Raw genomic sequence first — 25057 nt, forward strand, 5'->3', positions numbered from 1 at the left:
GTGACCAGAAGGCTCCTGCTCTCCGGATCATTACTTTTCCTTCTGAGCATGTATCAAAGCAGCAAAGGGCTGAAAGAAAGCTAACGTTGTGTCTCTATTTAAAAAGGATAAATGTGGTGCTTGGATAATTATGGCAGCCTGACCTTGATCCTTGTGAAATAATGGACCGGCTGAGAAAGACTCTATTAATAAAGAATTAAAGGAGGGTAAAATCATTAATGTTGATCAGCAGAGATGTGTGGACTGACTTCACAGGCAGAATAGTCCTAGGTTGGGATCAAGCTCTCAGCAGACCTGGGTCATTTCCCAGCACTGCCTGCGTGGCCTTGAGGGAGTCACTTTGCTCCGGATCAACGGGATTCAGCAGTGAGCCGTGTGAGAGGAGTTAGTTATCTTCATTTAAGTTCTGCTTTTCCAGTATCCACTCTCTGGTGATCAGCATGGCTCATCGCTCTCCAGCCTTCACAACACTGAAGCCAGGGACCCAGGAGGCCGCGGCAGCTAAGCTGATGATCTGCTGTCAATCGGTTGGTCTCCTTTCCTCCAGCTGTGGTATCTGCACACTAACCTGTGCAAGCCACCATTGAGGTGCACAGTTGCTAGAGTGCACAGAGCTTCAACGGGGCCAAATCTCTTCTACAGACCGAGCACTGACATCCAGGGCAACCGCCTTTTCCCAAGCGCCAGAATCACTTGCAATATTTGACGAAAGAGAGCTGATATTTACTCCTGAGTGCATGGAAGACTCTTAACTAGAAAGGAGACACCAGAAGTGACAGCGATGCAAGGACTCAATTATTCTTTTGTTGTCTCTGCAGATGTTTACACTTCCCATAAATCCTGTCGATTTCTCTTCATCAGCTGCCTTTAAAGTTCTGAGCATTTTCTTCATATATTATTACTTTTGCTGTGGCAATAAATAAGCACACCATCAATCAGAGTAACAACATTGTAAACTTAGGAAGTGCAGATAAAATATATGGTGCATTAAAAAATACTTTGACCGGGTGAGCTTTTTTGTAGCCGGTTTGCTCGCTGCTGGTGCCGATGTAAATTTGGGGGAAGTATATCCAGAAATTTATGGAGCTTGGAATCCTGCCTACAAAGCATTGACCTGATTCCACTTTATAACCTAATAATGTTCCCTGGCACCATTCGTGTAAATTTTAAATATAATTTTATGATGCTGAGAATTAGTGGTGTAATAATGTAAACACAACGTGGACCGTAACTCACCCCTTCCCCTCCTGCACTGGGAATGCCAAGCTCCTTGCTGCTTCCTTCTCCAGATTATTACCCTGAGGCTGGGAAGTTGTGCAAGAATTTAAAAGTTATTCATGGAAGGAAACTTCTTGTCAGCCCCGGAGCCCAAAGCCCTCTGTTTGCAGCAGTACAGGGTAGCTGCTAAACAAGCATCTGATTTTGCTCGGGTGCTGTCATAGCCCTGACCTCTGGTGACCGGGCTGAGGTGTGAGAGAGAAGTTCGGGCAACATGTTCCAGGCAGTCCCTGCTGCCTCTCATCTGCCAACTTGCTGTTTCCCTGCTTTTTATCCAAGTGAAATCTGATTCCCCTAAAGTCAACGACAAGAAAAAAGTCTTTTTTTTTGTTTTGTTTTCCTCTTTTCCCTTTCTTTTTTTCTCACTCCTTCCCTTCCTTTTCTTTCTCTTTTCCTGTTTCATTTTGGTTTTCAATGTTTTTTTAATCTAATCTAATCTAACTAACAAAGCATCCAGATGCTGTGGTCTAGACATCTTTACAAAGACTCAGTCTCTGTCTCCCATATCTTACCCTCTTGACTTGATTACAGCACTGAGTGGGAGGTGACAAAGCCATAGGAGACACAGGAAAAATGGTACATTGCATCTCAGCAGAGCAGACAAACAAAGGATGTGTTGTATTTACATAATACATGAGAAAATAACAATCTGAGTATCTTTTTTGGTGGGATCCTGAAGGGCTTGATTGAGTAAGTTATAGTCCTCACTTAGGTTCACTTTGTGATCATGTTCCTTCTGGACAAGACACCTTGGGTAAGGCACAAAGATGGTTGCTGAACGAGGGATATTGAAAAGAAAGTCTTAAAAATCCTGAAGTTGAGGATGAAGAAATGGATTTTGATGGCAGGAGAAAAGGGGAGCTGGAGGCTTTGAGATGAGTAGTGAAGGAATTGGTGGTGGTGGCTATGTCTGGTCCTGACTGGAGATGACTCTTACTCTTCTGGGAGAGGAAGAGTGAGAATCCACTGCCGAGAGTTGAGTTTAACTTGCCAATGCAGTCAACAATAGGGGAGCTCTAGTTTCCTTCTGTAGAAAGTGGAGATCCAGTCAATGCTACCAGGGATTGTGAAGGAGCAATATTGAAGGAAGGGTAGGAAACATTCCCTCACCTGAATGCTCTGGATGACAAGAGATGCACAGGGGATGACAAGTGAACTGGGACACCAATGTAAGGTGGAGACTTGATAAGTGGATGTGTCATTGCGTTAAACCCACAGGGACATTCTACCTGTTACAATGTAGGATGCTTATCATTCAAAACAGATGGCAAAAGTAGTAGATGGTTGTGTCATTGGGTACATCTATTTTCCTTTGGAAAATAGAAAACACTTTGATGAGACTTGGGCTCCTGATCCTGGCCATAAATAGAGACAGAGCGTGCAACTGTGCAAAATAAGGTTAGGAGAAACCCCATGCAATATCACAAGACTGTGCACGATCCCTACAAACTTTATCCCTAGGAGAGGATGATAATTCAGAGTCTCTGGTCAGTCTCCAGCTTTGACTGGGAAATAGCATGGTGAAATCCCCATGAAATCGTAACTATATATATGACACACCATAAAGGAACCAAACTAATTAGTTCAGGGCTAAGACCACACAGCCTGAGAGAGGCTTCATCACCCTCTTTAGCAGAATTCTCATGATGGCTCTCACTGGGGATTCACTCAGGTATTGCTCTGATAAGAGCCATAACACATATGTGAGAGAAAACGAGAGAAAGGGTTCTCATATTTCTGAGACTCCATTATTTCTGCAAGCTACAGCAAAACACATTCGCAGGCATTCTATGAGGAGTTATAAATAAGGAAAATTAAACTACCATCGACCCAATGAGTACAGCCCATTTCACGCGGTGTTTTCACAGCAAAAGCTCTCTGACTTGATAACTGGCAAAATTTGGTGATTTGAGGCGTGCATCGCTGCTGATACGAGTAATTGGCAAAGGTGGAGGATATTATTTTAAAGAGACTGACTCATTTGAAAGCATTTAAGGAACAGAATGAAGCTACACACACAAAATTAATCAAAAAAGAGTCCGCTTTCAAATGTGTTGCCCTAGTACAGATTAAACTGGAGTTTAGCTCCACTGGAATCTGAACCACCTCCCATTAGAGTCGGCAGAAAAGCTTAATTTATTATATACCAAAGACAAAAGGGTTGGGATTGTGCCCTTCTTTGGTACGATTGTTGGCAGTGGTTGTTCTTATTTCCCTACATCATGTGAAAACCGTGGTCTTCCAGCCTGGGTTATGTCTGTTGCAGAAGAAGGGCGAAGGGAAACTACCTCTGCTAGAAAATGCCCAAGATGATAACTCTTTTTTTAAGGACTCTTCTACTTGGGTCCTGCTGCAGGGGCTGCTCTGAGCAGGTTGATGTTTTACCCTCAAAAATCTAAACCCAACCAGGCACCCAAAGCTGACGGGGTAGGGCTTGACACAGGCTGCAAAACGAGTACTCCTTTTGAATTCAAACCCAGAACCTAGTCCAAGCTCTGAGGTTTTATGCAGTGCATCACCCAATGAAAATGCCTTTTTCCCCTCCCTGTTTCAATTAGAAAGAACATTAGGTCAATCAGATAATGCCACATTGGGAGGATTTCCTCTTTATGGCGCTTGCCTCTTCAATTATCTATAATGAACTTCCTCACAGCACTGCAAAGCTTTTTATATGCAAACGAATCCTGTTTTGGGGCTGCTGCAATCACTGCTTGTTAATGAACTTGAAACAAGTGTTATCGGAAAGGTTACAGCACCAGTGGTGGTGGGGGGGACGGGATAAAGCTAGACAAGAAAGACCAGCCTGCAGAGCTGGGATTGGCCTGCAGGTAACGTAGTGGACTATCTCCAACCCCCATCCTCCAGCCCCCTTTGGAGGCTTTTCTGTTTGACAGACATCAAGCAAAATGCCCACTCTTGGGAAATGGCTGCTCAGTGGCAGATAGGGCTTTCCCATCATCCCGTCCCACTGATTCACTCTGCCAATGCGTCTCTCTCAACTCCTATTGCTGGGCAGAAAAAAAAATGAAGATGATGTTGCCAAGGTCTTGTCTTCTGCCAGGAGACAGAGGGAGGGAGCTGATTCAGAGGCCACAGGACACATTGGGCAGGTGAAGGGGAAGATTCAGGGGGTGTTGAAGCCGTGGAGTCCCAAACGGTATTTACATATGGTTTCTGCTGGTGTGATTGGAACTGGAAACTCTCAGCATTTAGTATAGCCTAGACCATCACCTTCTCCTGCCTTCTGGGTTTTTATAAGTCTAAGTCACCCAGGGTTAGATGACACCTCACTTTCTCATGCTGAGTAGCTACTTAACCCTGCAGCTAGCGTTAACGCTGGTGTGCCATGGTAGAGTGGGATCATTGGACTCAAGGTTGGCAAGTCTTTCTAGACTGTCGAGCCTTGCCCTTTTGTCAAGACAAACGCTTTTATGACACTTTAACCGTTGTGTTTCAGCGTTAGTAGTTGCCCGGGGACATTTAATCATGGGAGAGGACAACAACAAGAGCAGAGAGTGTTGGTCCACAAGCACTCCTGGGGGTGAGACACAGCCTCTTTCCACACTGGTTGTCTTGTGCATGATAAGGTATAAAGCATCTTCCTCTACTCATATACTCTGCTTCCTGGAGCCTCCTCACACCTCTCTGCTTGTTGAAGTGCTGTGCAGCACCAGGATGCCCAAGACATGACTGCAATGTAGTACCACATGGGTTTGCCACCTCCAATCCTTACACCAGGTTAACATGATGGCCTATTAGGCCTCAGTCCTTGGTAGCGCTTATTAAGCTAGACCTTCTGCCAGATTAGTCCAGAAAAATGACCACCAGACCTAAAACAGATTACCTCCATCCACCTCCAGTGACTGTGTGTTTGGCTGTCCGGGTTCTGGTGTTAGCCTGAGCAAAGCCAATTGAAGTCCATCAGCAGCAGTTGAGTACTTACACCATCAGCATCACCCTATAAGTGCAGATGAGAAATCAGGTTGCTCCAAAGGGCTCTTCAGTCTGGCATCCCTGCTAGGACAGACGGACCTTGGGGACTGAGGAAGGCTTCTGAACTTCACTGCAGTAACGCACTGGGTGATTACTGGATTTTCTTCCTGCCCTTGGCCATGGATCGGCTCACACCCGCAGTGTGATGATTGATGGCTCCTGTAATTCTATTCCTGGTTGGTGTAACTGCAGATGTTACACGTCTAATCCATTTCTTTATCTTCCTAAGCTATTTGCTTCAGTAAGATGTTTCCACCATCTGCTCTAACAAGCTCCCAGGCTTTCATAAGCCATAAATTCCACTTTTGAGCCTTTCAGTCCCTTTCCCTGCTTTCCAACCCTGGATCGGTGATTTTCCCCCTTCCGTCCCTTGCCCACACCTACAGATTAAGTGTGCACCTCTGTATGTGAATTCCCTCTCTCTGCTCTCTCCGACTGGATCTGGTTTTAATGTTGGGCAGGACAGGCTGAAATGGTGTTGCTCTCTGGACTGGGCAGAGTGGCTGCACCATCTCGATAGCATGGTGCTCTACAGAGAGCAGGCAGTGTGCCAAACACGGGGCAGAGAAGAACAAGAGGGCACAGGCTTTCTCTTGGCACCTAGGAGTTGAAAAGACTTAAAAGAGGGGACAGCCAGGCACTTCCAAGTGATCGAGACAGCGTGGTCTGTGCATATGGCGTGCTTATGTTTTGTAGCATGTTGTAGCGTTTTGTTTTTTTTAAAGGATGCCATTTTATATCAAACTGCCTTGGATTAGCCAGGCGAACGCTGCAGTAATTTCCTAAAGAGTTGATAGCTTCCTAGAGTACATGAATTTGACAGCTTGCAATTGTCTGATTGTACTATGAAGAAGCAGTGCAGAGCTCTAACTGAAGTTGTGCAGATTAATGAGGCTCTGAACACAGCCTTCTGCAGCGCAGCTTTGGGTGCCCAGACCTCTACCTGTGCGTGGGAACCACCAAAAGGCACTGGATTAGCACCATCCGCTTAGCATTGCTCCTTTTGTGAAACGGTGGCAAGCCTTTCCAAGGGATCTCCGCACACCGTGTAACAGTTGTTTCTTGGGAGCTGGATTCATCTGTAATAAATATTCAGTCCCCCTCTAAGCCAAAACAAACTCTTTTTAACAGCCCAGACTTTGTAGTTTACAGTGTGTCTTGCTGGAAGAACCAGCTGGAGCTGTGCCTTTTGTACAACGGTGCATTGGCTGTTGGGGAGACAAGGAATTATGCTCCGATTTTAGCTTTATTCACGTCTCATGTCATGGCATTGAGACCAGGATAAGTCCCTGGATGAGACACGTTTGCTTTCCCATGGCCTGATTAACGGAGCAGGTATCAAAAGCACCAGAGGTAGCGTCCTTGGGTCTTGGAGGTTCAAGGGCTGTAGTGCGAACAAGGGAGATAGGAAAGGATGGACTGTAAAAGAAATCCTTCCTCATCCGTTTATCTGAGCCTTCCCAGTAACGCTCCTCGAATACTCTTGTAATAGGCTGAGGCCCAGGGAGATGCAAAGGCTTTCTGATTGGTTGAAGCCAAGTGTGAAGTGAGAAGGTTGAGAAGCATCAGAGGGCTGGGAAACCCATGTGCTGACTTGGCGCGTTGTCTTCTCTCTCCCTAGGACTGTCCCCAGCTGCTGCAAGCAGAGAAGATCCTGGTGCCGGTGGAAGTGATCAAACCTATCACGCTGAAGGCCAAGAACTTGCCCCAGCCGCAGTCGGGCCAGCGAGGCTACGAGTGCATCCTGAACATCCAGGGCAATGAGCAGCGGGTGCCCGCCTTGAGGTTCAACAGCTCCAGCGTGCAGTGCCAGAACACTTCGGTGAGCAAACCCTGTGAGCTCGGGAGAGGGGCAGGGGTCAAGGAGGACCAGGAGTGCCCACAGCACTGTCCCAATGGGATCTGGTCTTGTGTTGCAACCCTTTTTACCTTATTGCCTACCCGATTCCAGTCACGGTCAAGGAAAGGTTGGTTGTTAGCTTGCAAAACGGCCCTTTTTGCTCTTTAGGCTGGCTGATGTCACCACACAGTAGTTGTTCCTGCCCTTGGATCCCCACCTTTGGCCATGCTGGAGCACCTTAGCCATGACCCACAGGCATTATTTTCAGTTTAACCTGCCCATATTCTTACAGTGCCACATCCTTGTGTGTATTCAAAAGGGTTTCCAAAGGGACAGGCGTTCATGTCAACACTGAGAATTCGGGTTATTATGTGGGGTTTTGGTGATGGGATATATAAAACCCCATTTAAACAGTCTGACAGATGCCAGCATGTAATGGGTCCAAAGAAGGGTGAGATGCCAAAGGCTTGAGTCAAGCCTTCCTCCAGTCATTGACTTACCGCGTGACCTTTGGATAGTCCCTTTGCCTCTGCCCACCTCCGCTTCCTCATCTGCAGTGCAGGGGCAGTAACCCCCCTCCCAGGGCACCTGTGTGAGCCCCAGTGGTGGTGTCACCACAGCAATGCCTGTCTTGGGGGCAAACACTGGCATCTGCCAGGAGCTGTACGTGTGTGCAGTGGTGGTGTCTGCTTCTCCGGAGGTTTCTCCATGAGATTCGTATCTCCCAGACATGCATTTGAGTCATTCTCATTGCCGCTACTACGAGATTATTTATTAGTCAAAGAGCTAATTACAGGCTTTAGCCACTTCACTGCAGCTCTGCCACTCCATGCCGGGCAGCGCTTGTTAAAATCCGTCACAACATATTCCGCTGCGTTAAGCAGCGTGCTGAAGATTATAGGCAGTTCACACATTTCACGATCTGTTGCAAACAAGCAACTTCCCAATGACACTCTCGTATTTGTTCCTTTGTCCCACTCCCTTCCCCTGATTTTCATTACCGGTTAGTGGCCCGTGAGCATCCAGGTTTGAGAGGTTTCACAGAAGAAAGCATTGCATTTTTCTTTCTTTTTTCTTTTTTAATATTTTCTTTTACGATAGTGAAAGCCTGCGGCTAAAGGGTATTATATGGACCTGGACAGTCTTGGCAAGGAAGACAGCAGCCACCCTTTAGAGTCATGATTTTTCTGGCACACATAGGCATCAGCACGAGGTATCTCGGGGTCTATTTTAAGCACGGTTAGGCTGAGTGGGGGACCGACTGCGTCAGCAGTTCTAGAGAGTCTCTCTCAGCATCTGAGTTTGTGGTATCCAATAAATGAGCCTGGTTTGGCGAGGTAATGGTGACTATTCCCACACTGCAGGCTTCAAGAAGTTGCCGGTGACTAGGATGGGAGAAGTGGGCTTTGATGAATCCCTAGACGCGTTTGCTCATGGGATGCCTGAGTGCTGTGACAGCACCATGTTGGTTTTAATGCTTGTTTCGATGCCGAAACGCACAAGGCTACTCCTGAGCTGCGCAGGGTGGCAGGGCTGAGTCTCAGACTAATGCCAAGGCACTCCATGACAGTGCTGCTCCGCGGTGTCTGTAGGACGCCTGTCCCATGTTTGGTGGTGGATCTCTTTTTTCTCCAGGCAGAGAAGCTTATTTTGGAATAAACTGGACTCTTTTTTATCCTGCTTTCTGCCTCCTCTCTCCCGCTCCCGTTCCCTCTCGCTCTCCTTCTCTTTCCTTCTCTTTTCTTCCCTTTTCTTCCCTTTTCTTTTGAAGGCGCTTTGACTCTCCGATTTGAGTTCTTATTTTTTTTTCTCTGAGAAATGTTATTTCATTGTTGCTCTGAATTTGCCAGACATTGAGAGAAAGAGATGTGGAAGGGAGAGCCAGACAAAAGAAAGAAACATTCACACAGATACAAAAAAAAAAAGGAACAGAGAAGCCCCAGCTCTGTTTGAGCAGGTGGCAGAGGACACAGACAATAGGGAAGGAGTGCTGTAGATATGTCTCCATCATGATTATTTCCTTCCCTGCCAGAATTAGCATTCAGTCTGAAGCCACAGCGATACAATGAGCCCCTGCTCCGAGGGTCACCTGGCTTTAGAAACAGCCGTATGAGCTTGTTTGCAAATTGAATCAACCCCCTTCGACAGAGCTTTTTTACTCAGCAGAGTTGCTGGATGAAGACGCTGAATGTAGCACCTGCATTGCAGGCTTGGAGAAGGTCCAAAGGAGGGTGGGAGGATGTGTTGTGATGGTGTGTCCCTGAAGGGATGCTATCCTGCCAGCAGATCTTTCTGTTGGTGATGCACGCTAGGCTAAGCAATCGCTCTTGGCGTGTTTTCCTTCCTAAGCCTCAAGATCTACCCCCTCCCATCATACACTCGGCACCAATGAGCTCAGATTCAGCCCTTGCAGAATAGTTTCTGCAAAATGCAGGAGTTTTCCTGCTTTCACGCAGGACAGGATCAGGGAAAAGCCGTAACTCTTGCTCTCCGCCGCCTGGTCCCTCAGGATTGATACCGGGATACCTGAGATCAGAACCATCCTAAGCAGACGTTTTTCTAAGTGGCTCCAACTTCAGTTAAGAGATGTTATAAGGACACCCAGGTGGGACCAGCCCATCTGACGGGCTGTCAGTAGTGTCATAACCAACACTGATGGTGCCTAGGTGCTCTGTCCGGTCAACAGCCAGCTCTGTCTCTCCCCCTGTCTTTCCTGGAGATATTTCATTTGATAACAGCAATAAGTCACTGCAGGCAGCACGCTTCGGGACAATTATTGTTCTTGTCAAGTGGTTTGAGACTCTCAGCTCTGGGCTTTGTCCTCTATCACACCACCCAAGGCATGCAATTATCACTCGGAGAGACCCTGCCTGCCGTTCCTTATTGCACTTATGATAGCTCTGCCGACAGTCTGGACACAGAGTGATGGGAGGAAATGAAAAGGAGGAGAACTAAGGAGGCATATAAATAAGTAAGTAGAAACATCAGCAGAAATGGCTGAAATTGCCAAATCTAGCAGGGCAGAGAGCAATCCCCGCAGCGGGAAGCAGTGGGATCCCCAGCACTTGCAATCAGCCCAATATTAGCAGCCTTCGGCATGAGGAATAGGGCACGAGATGACCCACCTGACCATGCCACGCTCATTGCCATTACCTGCTTCAACGACTAAGCCCACACTCTTACTTGGTGTGAGCCTTGCCCGTTGCTGGGCCTTGGCACACGCAGGCAGCACACACTGATTTCTAGCAGCAAAATCCCCACTGATAATTCGCCTCGAGTCCTGCCCAGGCGACCCGAGATGGTACAGCTGAAAGCGCCGTGTAACATAGGGATAGGAAACGCAAATATGTTTTATTTGTCATATCATGGCACTCGAGAGAAAGGTCTCGGAGGCATTTGACTCTGGGATGTGGCTCACACAGTGGAGGGAGTGATAAAAAAAAAACAACCCAGAGCTGGGAAAAAATGAGGAGCTATTCACAGAAATAATGAAAAAAAACCACTTATAGGTAGTCAAAGGAAGATGAACACAGGGCTGTTAGTCATACATACACTTCCCTATTATTATGATGCATTTTTATTATTATTTATCTACATTCAAATATCACAGAGCAACCCCAATCCCAATGTGGGCACTATTGTACTGGGTGATACCCAGACATAAAAATTCAGTCCTAGCTCTGGAAAGCAAAGCATTGAAGAAGACGGGATGACTGTGGGCGAGAAGTTTTCTGCCTGCGGTTTATGGCTGGAAAATTGATGTAAAGAGGGACTGAATGATTTGCAGAGGATCACACAAGGAGTTGGTGGCAGAGCCAGATACGGGAATCAATTGCCAGACCTGAGTTTTAATCACAAGACTGTTTTTTGTGCTGTCAGGGAAAACAGACTCACATTAAAATACTAGTAAAAGGGTGTTTGCCTGCAGATGTTTCACTTCTATTGGACGTGCTCGAGGTACAAGGGGGAAACCATGCAACCGCTCTTGGTTTACCATCCTACGTGTGCCCAAGCCACACTACCAAAGGGCTTTGCCCGGTGGTACAGCATCCCAACAGGATGCAGCAAGAGGTCAAGCACGGCTATGGATTTGCACAAACTGCAGGGCTCAGAGGTCTGTGAAGTTGAGTTCCTCTAACGCGGGGTGCCCGTAGTAATGGGGTGCCCAGAGGAGCCAGGAATTTGAGATTTCTGACATGCAAAGTGTCTTTCCGCGAAGGCAGCTAATGTTTGCGTAGCTGCTGTAGAACTGATGGCTGTGATTTTGCAGCCATCCTCTTAGCCCGAGGGTACTGAACTTCGAGTAGACAAACAGTCAGTGTGTTTATAGTAGCTTACATACAATATGTTAAACTGCTAAAGACATGGCAAAATGGCCAAGTGATGTGATGTGATGGGCTCAGCCCATGTTGCAAGTGTATCGGTACTAGCGAAGTGTTTAAAAGACAAAGAAATGGTACTTGGGAGTTCAAAACACGCTGTGTTGTTCTTGTGAATTACAACAGCTCCTTCTAGCAGCTTTTTGGCATTGCCTTTCTGGAAGGGCAGCCTCCTTTTCTCAGTTTGGGCCTCTAAATTGCCTGTAATTTTCTGCTTTGATTTGATTTGCATGGTTGGAATCCAGATTTGGCAGACTTAGGGGCCAGATTTACATCTTTTCAGCAGTTTTGCCTGTGCTGGAGAAAGTTGTGCGAGGCAATGTATACATACAAGCCCTAATGGTATGAATGCTCTTAGCAGGAGCATCCGGGAAGCTCTGCTGTTAGTCCCGGGGATCGATGCACCATCCCTTTTTTCTTCTTTGAAACATATTCCCATCTTATTGTTACAGCCGAGTGAATCCTTTTCAAAGACTCCTATTGAGTGCAGTGGGCTTTGAACGGGGGTCACAATGAGTTAGCAGCCTCTGTGGTCTGAAGAGGACGGAGCATTTACTCGCTGTTGCTTTGCAAATTGCTCTGTTTCGCTGCCACGCAGCCCACGAGCTGCCTGAGCGGGCCGGGCACGGAGAGCATCCTCATTCCAGCCCCCAGCTGGCTTCATCCTTGGAGCTCTTCCATGGGGATCCTGTTGTTTATTCCCTCGCATCCGTTTCCAGTTCTGGATCAAGTCTGCCGAGTTAACAAGTCTAATATGTGTTTGCCCCCGGTGCAGCGGAGAGATAAGATCTGAAATCCCAGCTGGGCTCCGGCTGCTGGCGCTTGGATCCGCAGTGGGATGAAAGGCTCTGGGGGACTCCAGCTGCCTGTCCCTTGGCAGCCCTGTCTAGGCTCTGCTAACAGCTAAATCCCAACACGCACACACACACACACACACACACACACACACACACACACACACACACGAGGCTTTGCTGAGGCAGCCGGTAGCGCTTTCTCAGGAACCTACAGACTCAACTTCTCACTTCGGGGTGACCAGTGGTTCTTTCTATAGATTCTTTCCCATTCCCAATCGGCATTTGCAAAGCGCTCTGCAAAGCAGGCACTTGCAAAGCTCCTGAGTGGCAGAAGATTAATTATTCTTTACTTTTCTGGCTCTCTCCTTCCCACTCCTGTCTCCCCATCCTTGCTCCTAGCTCCAAAAAGCTGTGAAAAGCCAGTGTTGTGAGTCCAAGTGGCTCTGCATCATCTTGCATCTTGCTGGCAGTGACACCGAGAAGTGTCATAAAAATGCTAATAGTGAATGAGACTGGCGGGTACAGCCCAATTGCAAAGGACTCTGCTAACCTGCGGCTGCTCTTTACTTCCATGGTAACCACAAAGCTTATACCCATAAATACCCTACAACTAGATCCTAATCACAGGGTCTTGCAGATTAGTGGCTAATTGTGTTTGGTTTGTCCAAAGAAAAATTACCGTGCAACCAGGACTCGCTCCGCCGTAATGGACAGAAATCACCATATACAATTTACTCCGCAATTATACGGCAATTAACGGATATAGAAAACCCTACCTCTAAAGGCTCCGAGCTTCAGCATCTCTGTGGAAAACCACGCTGAGACTTTAAGTGATGGGGACCTCTTTAGTGGTCTCTAAGACATACCCAACCAAACCAGACAACTTATTGAATTGTACTTGATCTTGTAGTGGGGAAAATACCTTTTTCTTTAAAAGTGAGTGTTTGTCCTGCTATAGATGCCAGTGCAATGGGAGATTCTTGATCTCAGGAGGGTAAATCCTTATGCGCGCTGTGGTCAGTAATAGCAGCAGACATGAAATGTCTCTCTCCTTCTTGCCTTGTTCCCTTTCTGTCCTTAAAGCCATCATCTGCTCTCCCATTATGAGTTTTTTTGCCTTTTGGTGAAGTGTTGGATGGAAGCTGTTGATGGAGGTGGGTAGTGGGATCTGACGGGCAACTGGGTGAACCCTGTGTGAACTGGCTTATGATACACCAAAATCTAGTTGAAAAAACACACTAAGTGTCATGTGTCAGAGAGCTCTCCGAGTGGAGGCAGCCTCCAGAGATCAGCTTCCATTTCCTTCTTTAAGGCCAGATCTGTGTGCCGTGACTGTGCCTGACAAGTGTTTGTTTAAGTTTGTCCAACTCTCTCAGAAGATTTCTATGGATTTCTTAATGCATATTTGCTGGAAACTGGATACCCCCTACTCCAGCTGAAGCCTTTCTGGTTCTGAGTAGGGGAAAATAACTGCCTCCTGGGGCTTATGTATGTAACAAACTCTGTCTGGTACCTCCCCAAATGAGATTTGCTTCATTTTTTTGGCAGTGATATGGCATTGTTGATTCACAATCTGCTTGTGATCTTCAATAGTCCCCAGACCCTTTCCTGCAGCACTGGCCAGTCACTCCAATTTCATATTTGTTTGCATTGATTCCTCCTATTGAAGAAAACTCGCTATTTGCCTGTGTAGAATTTCACTTTGTTGATTTTGGCCCGGTTCTACAATTTGTCAAGTTTGTTTTGAATTCTTCACCCTGCATTTGGATGTTCTTGCAACCTTTCCCAGAGCAGTGTCATTCACAAAACCTGTAGTCTATCATCCAAGTCAGTAGTGAAAATACTGAATAATGCCAGACCCAGGACAATGCACTTTTTGAAACACCCTCCCAACCTGACATTGAATCATTTAACTTCCTTTTTTTTGGCAGCTTTTGCATATACCTTACGGTGACTTCTTTTAGATCATACTTCCCTAGTTTGTTTATGGGAATCTCCTGTAGGACAGTAGCAGAAACTCTACTGAAATCAAGATAAATCACATCTTCTGCCTCCCCTTTATCCACAAAGCCATTTAGCCTGTCAAAAAAGGAAATTAGATTGGGTTGACACAATTTGTTCTTGACAAATCTATGCTGGCTGATTTTTATCACCTTATCATCTTGCAGGTGCTTATAAATTGATTGTTTAATAATTTGATGTACTTTCTTTCTGGGAAGCCAAGTTAGGATGACAAGTCTATAATTACACAGAACCTCCATTTTCCCCTTTTTTTAAGGTGTTCCCATGACATGCCTGTTCCCTGCTTTCTGAGACCTCACTCGACTTCCAAGAGTTTTTCAAAATATCAGTAGTGTAGATAACCTCACGTATATGCTCAGCACCTATGGAGTACACAGCAGAGGTCCATTTGGATGATAGACCCACAATGCACAATGTAAGCCTTCGAGGTGAACCCAGGAGGTGGCAAAATATTCTTCAGACCTGTGCTCAACACCTAGAAGGTAGATTTCCCAAATGAGTCCCGTCACCTGCAACAGTGCTTAAATCATGCAATATTCACCTAATAGTTAAATAGGTTATTGAAAGGGCCACGGCTTGCCCCATTGAGTATCACAACTTTGAGAGCATCCCGTGGCTTTCTGGTGGGTAATGGCTGGTAGGGAGGTAGGTAACAGCTCCCTTTCTCTTGTTCACAACTTGTGGCATCACCTTTTGCCTCTTCCCATCCCAACCCCTCCCCAGCTCTGGGCACCATGTAAGTCTGGGTTTGGTTCTTTTTTTTTTTTTTTTTCCGCTCTTCCACTTCTAGTATTCGTATGAAGGGATGGAGATTAACAGCCTGCCTGTGGAGCTGACGGTCGTGTGGAACGGGAATTTCAACATTGACAACCCAGCACAGAACAAAGGTAAAGAGTTATTTCAACTTGTCCTTGGAAGCGGTAACCTTAGCAACGGGCCACATCGCTCCCTACACTTAACAAAGCCGCCACCGTCTCCCTGTGCTGTCTGGTACATACTTGTTCTCTGCACTCTGCAAATTACCGATTTTTTTTTGGTGTGCTTTACGTTTCCCCCCCACCCCCCACTTCTCTCTTTGCACCTGAGAAATACAACTCTCCCTCCTGCTTGTGTTGCTTTCCCTCTTCCTTCATCATCTTTGCCTCCCGCTTCTCCCCACATGTTTGCGTCTTGTTTTTATTCCCCTCCCTCTCCAGCTTTCTCCCCCTCTTTATTTCTCCTGCAGTGATGCTCTTCAAGTTCACGTGCCAGGAGATCGGGCGCGCTCTGCTCAGAGGCAATGTGGTAATGAGCAGGGGAAGGGAGAGGGGGAGGAGAAAGGCCGCAGCTTGCCAGTGGGAAAAGTCTGAACAAAATAAAATGATAACGGCAAAGGACCGAAAACCACCTCCTGCCCAGAGCCTGACTCCGTTTAACTACCACCGATGGCACAGGATTGATGTGCCCCTCACAGAGGGATATTGCACGTCGAGCCACAACCCCGAGGCAGGCGTTTTTGCTGGAGATGGAAGATCCATTCACATCTTCTTCTTCCTTCTTGTTCATTACCATTAGCCACCCTGAGGACTTTCCCTCAGGCAACCTCTCCTCTTGGCCGCTCTGCATTTACAGCTCAGACCTGCAGACTCTCTCCTTCTCGCGTCACCCCCTCTCAGAAGTTTCTCCCTCCCTCGCTTTACCTTCTCTTTTATTGGACACTTTCCACATCTTCTCCCATTCCGTCTCTTCCTATCAGGTACTCCCATGCTCCTCTCACACCATTTCACACCCATTCTCATGCTGAGGGGTGGTGGGTGAGGTTTCCACCAACACCACATTGAAGCTGGAAAGCAATACAGAAGGCAACTCTTCTCCCCGCGGCCTGACCCCTTCTCCCTGTACCCACCTCTGTGATGTCTCGCTCTGCTGACTGAAATAGCCAGTGGGATTTAATACCCGGTCTAAATGAAAAAGGTCCGGCACTGTCCCCCCACCAAAACTGTGGCTCTTAGAGGTTAAACCCACCCGGTTAACACAACAGGCTGGAGACCCTTGTCTAGCCCTGGCATCCAGCAGCCCGGCACAGCCCGTGTTCACGCTGCCAACCTCTCTCCACGCTGAAGCCGTCCTCCCTCTCTCCTGCTCTCTGAGCTGTGCCAAGGCATTGCCAGGACAATGCTAATTTTCATGGGCCCAACCAGTGCCATGGACTGTGCTGGACATTAACAGTGTGAGTTGGAGGTCTGGGTTTGGGCGTTTGCTCCAGTCCTGCTTAGATTTCTGCTACAATTATAGCCTGAGTTCCTGAGTTCCTGAGGCAACATGGTCCACACCAAGAGTGGGAACCCTTTTTTGGGCAGTACTGAGCTAGGTTATGTAGGAGTAAAATCAATCTCATAATTGTGATGATTATGTCTTTAGGTATGTCTGTGCTGATAATGTAAACCAGACCAGGGATGAAGTCAAGAAACGTCTGTGGTGCTCAGTCTTTAGCACAGTCTCTTACAAGTTCTTGGGTTATTTAAACCCAAAAGGTTATAAGCAATGACTAGGGAAAAATTGGGAAGTGGCAGTAGTTGGTTGCTATCCCAAATCAGTATTTTGGATCATACCATCATGTTTTGGGTGAGGAGGAGAGCTTAGGCTTGTGGACATGGAAATACCACATGGAGGCACACCTCATGCTCTCGAGGACGCAGAGAGCTTTATTTACTAGCGTAAATGTAGTGGCTACAAACAAACACAAATCCCAGGCAGAGGTTTGGACAGTGCTGCGAACAAGTAGACCACCTTCTCTGGAAAACTGAGAAGAAGAGGCAGTGGCAGGATTAGACCCAGTGCCTTTCTATGTGTAGCTGCACTGGGGTACACCGCCTTCAAGCCACCACGATGCCACTACTTTCATAGCCACGTGGGCTGGGCTGGTAAGCTGAAAAGCAAAACGAAAGCAAGCCCACTGCTGTGTCTGCAGAGATACTCACTGGTAGCATTGCAAGCAGAGCAACTCAGCACATTTGAGGGAATCTAACAGAAAATTAAAGAAAGGTCTGTATCCCAGGGGACTTGTAGCACACGGTGATTGACAGCTGTTTTGCAAACTGTTCTTGCACTCAACCCGGAGAAATGAAATGTTTCCGAGCTTTTCCTTGCATTGGTCAATACTTGCTGTCTTCTGGGGTGCGGGTATGAGGAGACAGCCCGAGCTTTTCAGCGCACATATCCAAAGCCTTTGAGCTTTGAGACTGTGAAGAGTAATAACCACAGACAAGACTTTGGTCAACTATTGACACAGCAAAACAGAAGCACAAAGGGAAACTCCCCCATCTTATAAAGAAATCCACCAACACGCCCACAAATACAGGGGAAAAAAAAAAGCAAGTCTGAGAGCCTCGATTCTCCTTCTTCATCTTCAGGGAGGAGACTTTTGCTGTCAGCCCCCTGTGCAAATCCAGACCTCAGTTTACACACCTGTAAAATCAGGATAAATAACATGATCTTATTTCATAGGAAGAATGCAGTGGTTTTTGGCTTTATTTGGAGAAAGCTTTGACGGCTTCTAACCACTTAGCAGCCCAAGATGGAGCTAAGCGTTAATCATTGCTGTCTGTATTAGAGGAGGATCAACTTAGGATTTCAAAGTGTAAAGCAGACTGAATTTCTGGAGCAGAAGAAGGGGGACAGGCTGATTGTGAATCCCCGGATTCATCCTCATAGCGAATCAATGTGCATTTACTACTGTCTCTTAGGATATCTGTTAAGGGGGAAACCTGAGTGGCATCACCTTAGCACCCAGTTCTGGGTTGTTTCACACCAGAAAAATCCCCAGGTTTAAGCTGTGGGTGGACCAAGTCTAGAAAACTATTTTAGGATGAAGAGCTGAGGCTGAAAGTGGTTATAGGTGGTATTGTATGACATTCAGACGGTCTCTGACAAAGGAAGGAACTGAGGCCAAGTCACTGCCCAAGCACCTTTGCCCCCCACCTCCTGCTTGCAGCCCATCGCCCTACTAAGGACAGCATCCTTCCTTCTTCTCTCCGCTTCCAAAAATATCTTGCACGGGGAATGAACTCTGCCAATTGCAGTTTATTTCACAAAAGATGCGAACATATTTTCCCCCATTTTTCACCCCTCTGGAGAGCTCCCATCCTGCCTCTGGGACAAGCAGCCCCGAACACCTTCCCCTCTCTTGCTCCTCGTTCCGCCCTCTGACATCCCACCACTCTCCCATGCTGTCTGCGTCTCTCAGGTCCTCTCTGTTTTCCTGTCCCTGCAGTTCACCTGTACAAATGCGGGGCCATGCGGGACAGCTGCGGATTGTGCCTGAAAGCTGACCCGGACTTCGAGTGCGGCTGGTGTGAGGGGCAGAACCAGTGCACGCTGAAGCAGCACTGCCCAGCCCAGGACAGCCAGTGGCTGGAGTTGTCCAGTACCAAAGGCAAATGCACCAACCCCAAGATCACGGATGTAAGTCATGGATCTGCAAGAACTTGGGGTACTCCCTCTCATGCTCTTTCTTTGGTTTATTTTCCTGATTTCTCTTTGGGTTAGTGAGGGGAAGGTCAGGGCTAAGCTCTGCTGGGTCAGGCAAAGCGCCAGGCAACCTTGGGGATGGGAGGCCATGGTGGCCTTCAAAGGTAGGTACGCAATGTCAGGTGTCTACAACACAGGGGTGAGCGGGGTGTCAGAGCCCCCGCCATAGTCACGGAATCACGGAATCATGGAGTTTCAGAGTTGGAAGGGACCTCTAGAGATCATCCAGCCCAACTCCCCTGCCAAAGCAGGACTGCCCAGAGCACATCGCTCAGGACTGCATCCAGGCGGGTCTTGAAAATCTCCAGAGAAGGGGACTCCCCCCCCTCCCTGAGCAGCCTGTTCCAGTAAAATGTCAATGTGGACATGAATCAGTTGCACTAACACAGTCTGCTAGTACAATCTGAGGAACCCCAGAGCATCTGACCTGCTCACACAGGTCTGGCAGATGTGATGTGATGCCTTTAGGAGCAGCTGAAGGTGAGACAAGATGCTCTGGGGCATTTGAAATGGACAGTGGCAAGGTAATCAAATGAGCCTAACTGTCCCTTGAAGCCAGCCTTTTTGAAAAGGAGATGTTGAGTGATCGCAGAGTGTTTTGAGCTTTGCTGGCAGGAGGTCAAGAAAGAAGGCAGGTTGTAGTTCGTGCTTCCTGGCAGCACAACATGGACAAAGTCGATGTCCTGAAATAAATAAGACTCCACCAAAGTAACACTCTTCTGTTTGCCTGGCTGCTTTTGCATGGTGAAAGAAGTCCCTGTAGACCAAACAAAGTCCTGCCCAGTTGTCAGCTTTCCCCCTTTGAAGGCTGAAAGAGGAGACAGGATCAAGCCTGGACTAAGTGAAGCTTGGAACTGTCGCATTAAGTGAGAAAGAGAGGATGAGGGCAAGGTTGGGAGGAAGCAGCATAAAGATGTTATTTAGAAGGTTTCCTATTGAACACGTTGACTGTGCCAGAGGATGAGCTGGGGCAAAGGTCCAAAGGGGAGATAAGGGAACAGAAAAAACATAAAGAGAGGGAGCAGAGGAAGGGAAAGAAGGCAAGGGAGGGAAATCAGGCCTCTAGTTTAAAGTGATTTTTGTCTGCCGTCTTGGGACGCCTTTGCCATAATGATGGGCACCATTTTCAGGGTCCCAGGGCAGGCAGCAGGACAGTTCTAAGCCTTGAAAATGAGGGCTCCATCCTTACCAACTGCCTCCCACCTTAAGCATTTCTCAGTCACCATGCCTTAGCTAACATGCATACCTTTTCAGGGTGGCTAGGGCCTTATTTTGCAAATGAGAAAAGTAAGGAGGAAAATGAGACAGAGAAGATAAAGGGAAATGCAAAGGAGGAAAATCCAGCCTCCACGGTTGTGGTTTAATATGAATAATTAGGTGTGTTGTTTTTTTTTTTTCCTAGAAAGCAAGAAAGGTTTTTTCAATTGCATTTGGTTAAGAATCAAAAAGCGTGGGTGTTATGAACAAGCCCTAAACCAATGTCCACATGTGACAGTTCTGTGAAAGCGAAGGCTGGGTAGAGTATGTTTTTCCCAGATGCCACTGGAAAGAACCCCTCTTACTGTGTTTCAATTCATATTCCTGTTATTCATCAATCCCCAAAGTACTCACACATTTGGATTGCTGGAGTGTCAGGCTCATTCTCATGTTTCCAAAGTAAAGATCTCCACCACACCTGGATTTATCTGGGGCTGGTAATTCTGAGCTTACCTGAACCACCTGAAGCTGTGAAACCAAACCCAGACCCATAGAATGAGCAGCTACATCTGAAAGTTCAGCTTTAAGGCACTAAAAATTATTGGGAGCTGGAGAAAACTTTTTTTTTAATCTTTTCAGATTCTCAGACCTTGGGAAAGATTCAGAAATTTTGCACAGATTCACAGAATTTGGTATCGGGAAGCTGACAGATGACCAACTAAAGCAGAAAGGTCCAAAACACATGGACCTGACCATGCAGTAGTATGATGTTCTGAAGGCCCATCCGCATTTCTCTGCCATGCTTTGATCCCAACCCTGCATCTACAGTCTCTTTATGAAGTGCAAAGCACTTACTCTCCACCCTACAGCTCCAGAAGGGACGTACTTCTAATTCTGCTGGCATTTCCTCCAACCGCTCCCAAAGCTCAAACAGATCATTGCAATATTCGCTCACGAAATATTCCAACTGCCTGGTGCAATCATAAGTAGCTCTTGGAAAGACTTTTTCTGAGCCATTAGCATGGAAGTAATCTCAAGTGACTGGATATATATTGCAGCTAATGGTAGGTCTGGAGCGGTTGGTAAGAGCATCTGGCGAAGAGCCAGGGCAGTATCTGAGCTGGTGAAGGAGGAGAAACAATATGTGTACTCACGCTCGCGCAGGCGTGCAGACACACGCACCCAGCACAGAGCTTCCCATGACCTGCACTTATTTACTAGCTCCTGCATTTATGTTGCCGCTCAGTGAAATTAAAGGACTTACAGACTCGCTGAGCCACAAAACTTCCTTTAGGAATGACAAGTTGCAGCATCGGGCATTGGAATCGACTGCCCAGGGAGGTGGTTGAGTCCCCATCCCTGGATGTGTTTAAGAGACGTTTAGATGTGGTGTTGGGGGATATGGTGTAGGGGAGAACTTTGTAGAGTAGGGTAGATGGTTGGACTCGATGATCCCAAGGGTCTCTTCCAACCTAGACAATTCTATGATTCTATGATTCTATACGAGCGGAGGGCATAAGTTGTGATGCAGTGTCACAGCTTTGGGTCTTCAAGAGAAAGCTGAGGCTTCCTGGCAGCTTTTGTTTCTGTGCCTGCATTTCCCTCTCCAAAACTGACAGCTCTTGTTCCACATTTTTGCACCTGTGATAGAAAGAGGCTCCTTCTCTGTCGCTGTGAAAAGCAGCGTGGTAGCACCTTCTTCTTGTACGCATCTACAGGAGTGCAATGAGTTGGGGTTAAAAACCCTCCCACGTGCTCCTGAGAGAATCCCAAGCCCTCCTGTTTTAAGGAAATAAGTGGGTTTTGCAGCTGGCCTTTACAAATTAAAAGATGGCACAGGGAGGGCTTCAGAGGTTCTGTGCCGGCTTCACTCCAGGAAGTTTCCTGTTGACTCTTTTTGAGTCACAGCAAGAATTTTTAAAAGTCTCGTGCTTTAGACAGAAGTGGAAGGAGGATGAGAAGGTTTCCACTGTGTTTTTTGTGACTTCTGCAGTGAGACTTTTCCTTCAAACTCACCCCTAATTCTAAAGAAAAGAACCTTTCTAGCAAGATGTTCCCTTCACCGCTACACCTTCTTTTATGCGGGGTAATGACATTAGTCATACGAGGAAAAAAAGTCCTCTTTTGACCTGCTATGAGATGTACTGCCCATGCTAGCAAGCTCTTTCAAGCATAGGTGAGCCCTAATTAATCACAGACCTACCTTACTAGACACCAGACTTACTAGAACAAGTGAAAACCATTTGATAAGTTTAATACCACAAGACAGAACCAAAATATTCCACAGGGAAAGCGGTTCTCTTACAAAGTGTGTCTAATACATAAGGAACTAAAATAAAATCTGGGAATTTTAGCTTATATTTCTGTTTTTATTTGGAGTACTTATTAGGTTGCATTTGGTATGGTGATATATTCTAGCCTTCCGGCGTCAGTCATATAAAGTGTTTTATCAGGAGAGGATTAACTGACGTAAGCAAAATAAGTATTTCAAGCAGAAAACTTTTTTTTTTTAATAGACATTTATTAATTGTTCAGAATAAAAATATTTTGGAATTGCCATTTTTGGAAAATAATTCAAGTTTTCAGTGTTGAGCCCCCAACTGAGACAATCATTATTAGATTCTCCTGGAACATAAATTCCATTTTCATTCTGATTTTTTAAGACACTTTCTTAATTTCCTGGAAAATAACTACATATGCCTCTCTCTTTCTTTCTCTTTTTATCCATTTTCTACTTGTCTATCAATCTCATCACCGCAGCCCATCCAAAGGTCAAATCTCCAGCCAACCCAAATAATCATTTCACCTGTCAGATTTATGAATGTTGTGCTATTTTCTTTTAGGACTTAACTATCTTGTTGACTTTTGGAGTAGGAATAAGCTTGCCACGGTTCTGTTTTTGTTGGCTCAAGTGGTATTTAGAGCTGAGACCAGGTCATTGCGGGGGTGTTGTGCTGCAGAGGTTATGTCTACGCTACACAACCCTACGGGTCCACGCACTTCTCTGTGATCATCTGTGTTATTAAATTATTAACTTTTCTAGGTTCCCTGTGTAGTCAGAGCAAAGACACACTCATTCAGGAGGTGGTTCATGGCACCTAAAATTAAATATCCTAAAATAAAGTATCGCCTAGAGGTGCCAGCTTCTCTCACCATTTATTAAAGATGGACCTTCTAAAAATTGGCTTCTGGGTGGAAATTAGGCTAACCCTGTTGCCAGACTCAGCGCTGGGAAGCAGTCAAGAGCAGCCCTGCTCATGCCAGTGCCTTGACTTGCCCTGCCAGTCCAACTGCTATGCAAGGGTCTAGCTGCCAGCCCTAGATTCCCAGTTGGCAGAGCCGTCGGCCGGCGGGTATGGACCTCAGACAGGGAATTCCCCCTTCCTCACTGTGGAGAGAGCCTTGCCAACACTGGCAGATGGCAACCATGGCATCCTGAATGGGCAGCAGGGAATACCTTTTGAAAGCAACGTTTGAAGCCCCTTTCAACTAGCCGGTTGTATGGCACAACATTTGGGCACGGAGAATAATTGGAAGGGCGGAACGGAGATAATTAAGGGCCAGCCCTGTGATTTCCATGTTGTTTCAATGTTGAGGAGACTACTCCAATGCTAATTTCTACCTGGCTCTGAACAAGGGTGATGGACGCGATGGAGAGTGCTTTCCTGCGTACACACCCCATTTGCATGGGCCAGAAGTATTGCAGATGGACAACTCTGGGTGGAGGGTGAGGGTCTAAAATGGGAGGGAGAGTTGAGCTCTGGTGTTCAGGTGGTGCTTTGGCTCTGCTGCCCAACACAACCACTGCTGAGCAAGACACAGAGATCCTATCCCTCCTCGGGTCTGGTGATGGTCCAGACTGGGATGCAGCCATCATGCCGGCAGCCACAAACACTGTTGGGATATCTGCTCATTTCAAACTGGGGCTCAGGGGTTTCTCCAACTCACAAATAAGCCACCCATGCTCCCATATTTACCTTTCCCCTGGCCCCAGCTCTCTTGTGAGGGCAGCTGGAGCTTTTTCATAAATATGTGTTGGCACACAGCAATGGCTGCTGCTGTCTCAGTCACCGTTCACCTGCTCTGTACCTAATCTGACACGCTGTTTCTGCTGTGTCTCGGCTTTTTTTTCAGGTAGACATTTTTAGTTGAGTTTTAGATGCGTGAAAAATATCTACCTCCAGAACAGATCAAAAGCTCCACATGCTTTGGGCTGGGAATTTAGGATTTAAAGTGACTGGCTGAAGCCACTCGTGTCCTTTTCTTGTTCTGTCTCCCATTTCTTTCCACTATGTCCCACTCCTGCTTTTCCACGGCTCATGCCTATAGAGAGCAGACCTCAGCTATACCACCAGAAACCCCTGCTCCTACCTAGATAACTTCTTCTACACATCTCTGGATGTTTTACAAGTAGTTAAAAGAGAGTAAAAGAGATCTCGGGAAGAATTTTGGATACTCTGTGGTTGGGACATGTATGATATATATTTGCAAGGGATTGGTCCTAGTGATGTATCTGTAGTAGGCTTGTTCCCTCAGTTGTTCAACAGTCATAACTGAGTGTCTCTAGTGGTCACAAAGAAACCTGATATGCCTCTTCTTTCACCTGAGAGGATGCTGATATCTTTACATAGGTGGTTTGATTATTCTCCTTTTTGTTGGCTTGTTTCTGCAGATCAATCCAGTGACAGGCCCTCGTGAAGGAGGGACCAAAGTGACCATCCGCGGGGAGAACCTGGGGCTGGAGTTCAGAGATATTGCGTCTCACGTCAAAGTGGCCGGAGTGGAATGCAAACCGCTGGTGGAAGGGTACATCCCAGCAGAGCAGTAAGTTGGGTGTGTGGCAGACAGTGGGCCACAGCACACCTAATAACAGCCATTGCTACCTTTAAAGTCTTCTAAGGAGTCCATTCCACCCAACCTTGGAAGTGAGGAATGGAAGATGCCATTCCTCACGTACAGCTCAGGAGCTAATAATCCCTTTATTACTGTATTTGCATTGCATATTTAGGTAATCCTCATGGCATATACCCTAAAGTTATCTT

General features: G+C 46.7%; 1 protein-coding gene across 1 annotated transcript in view; it reads left to right on the forward strand.

Annotated features, from left to right (window-relative positions):
• Positions 1–25057, forward strand: part of PLXNA4 (plexin A4) — a gene marked incomplete at its 5' end in the record, with an annotated part of 458703 nt that overhangs the window by 361817 nt on the left and 71829 nt on the right. The window contains 4 exons of the mRNA XM_082479239.1: positions 6893–7093; positions 15100–15196; positions 18562–18752; positions 24688–24839. Coding sequence (XP_082335365.1) covers positions 6893–7093; positions 15100–15196; positions 18562–18752; positions 24688–24839 — 641 coding nt within the window. The remainder of the gene's footprint in view (positions 1–6892; positions 7094–15099; positions 15197–18561; positions 18753–24687; positions 24840–25057) is intronic.

Source organism: Vanellus vanellus (assembly GCF_965231255.1).
Source record: "Vanellus vanellus genome assembly, chromosome: 1".
Taxonomy (NCBI): domain Eukaryota; kingdom Metazoa; phylum Chordata; class Aves; order Charadriiformes; family Charadriidae; genus Vanellus; species Vanellus vanellus.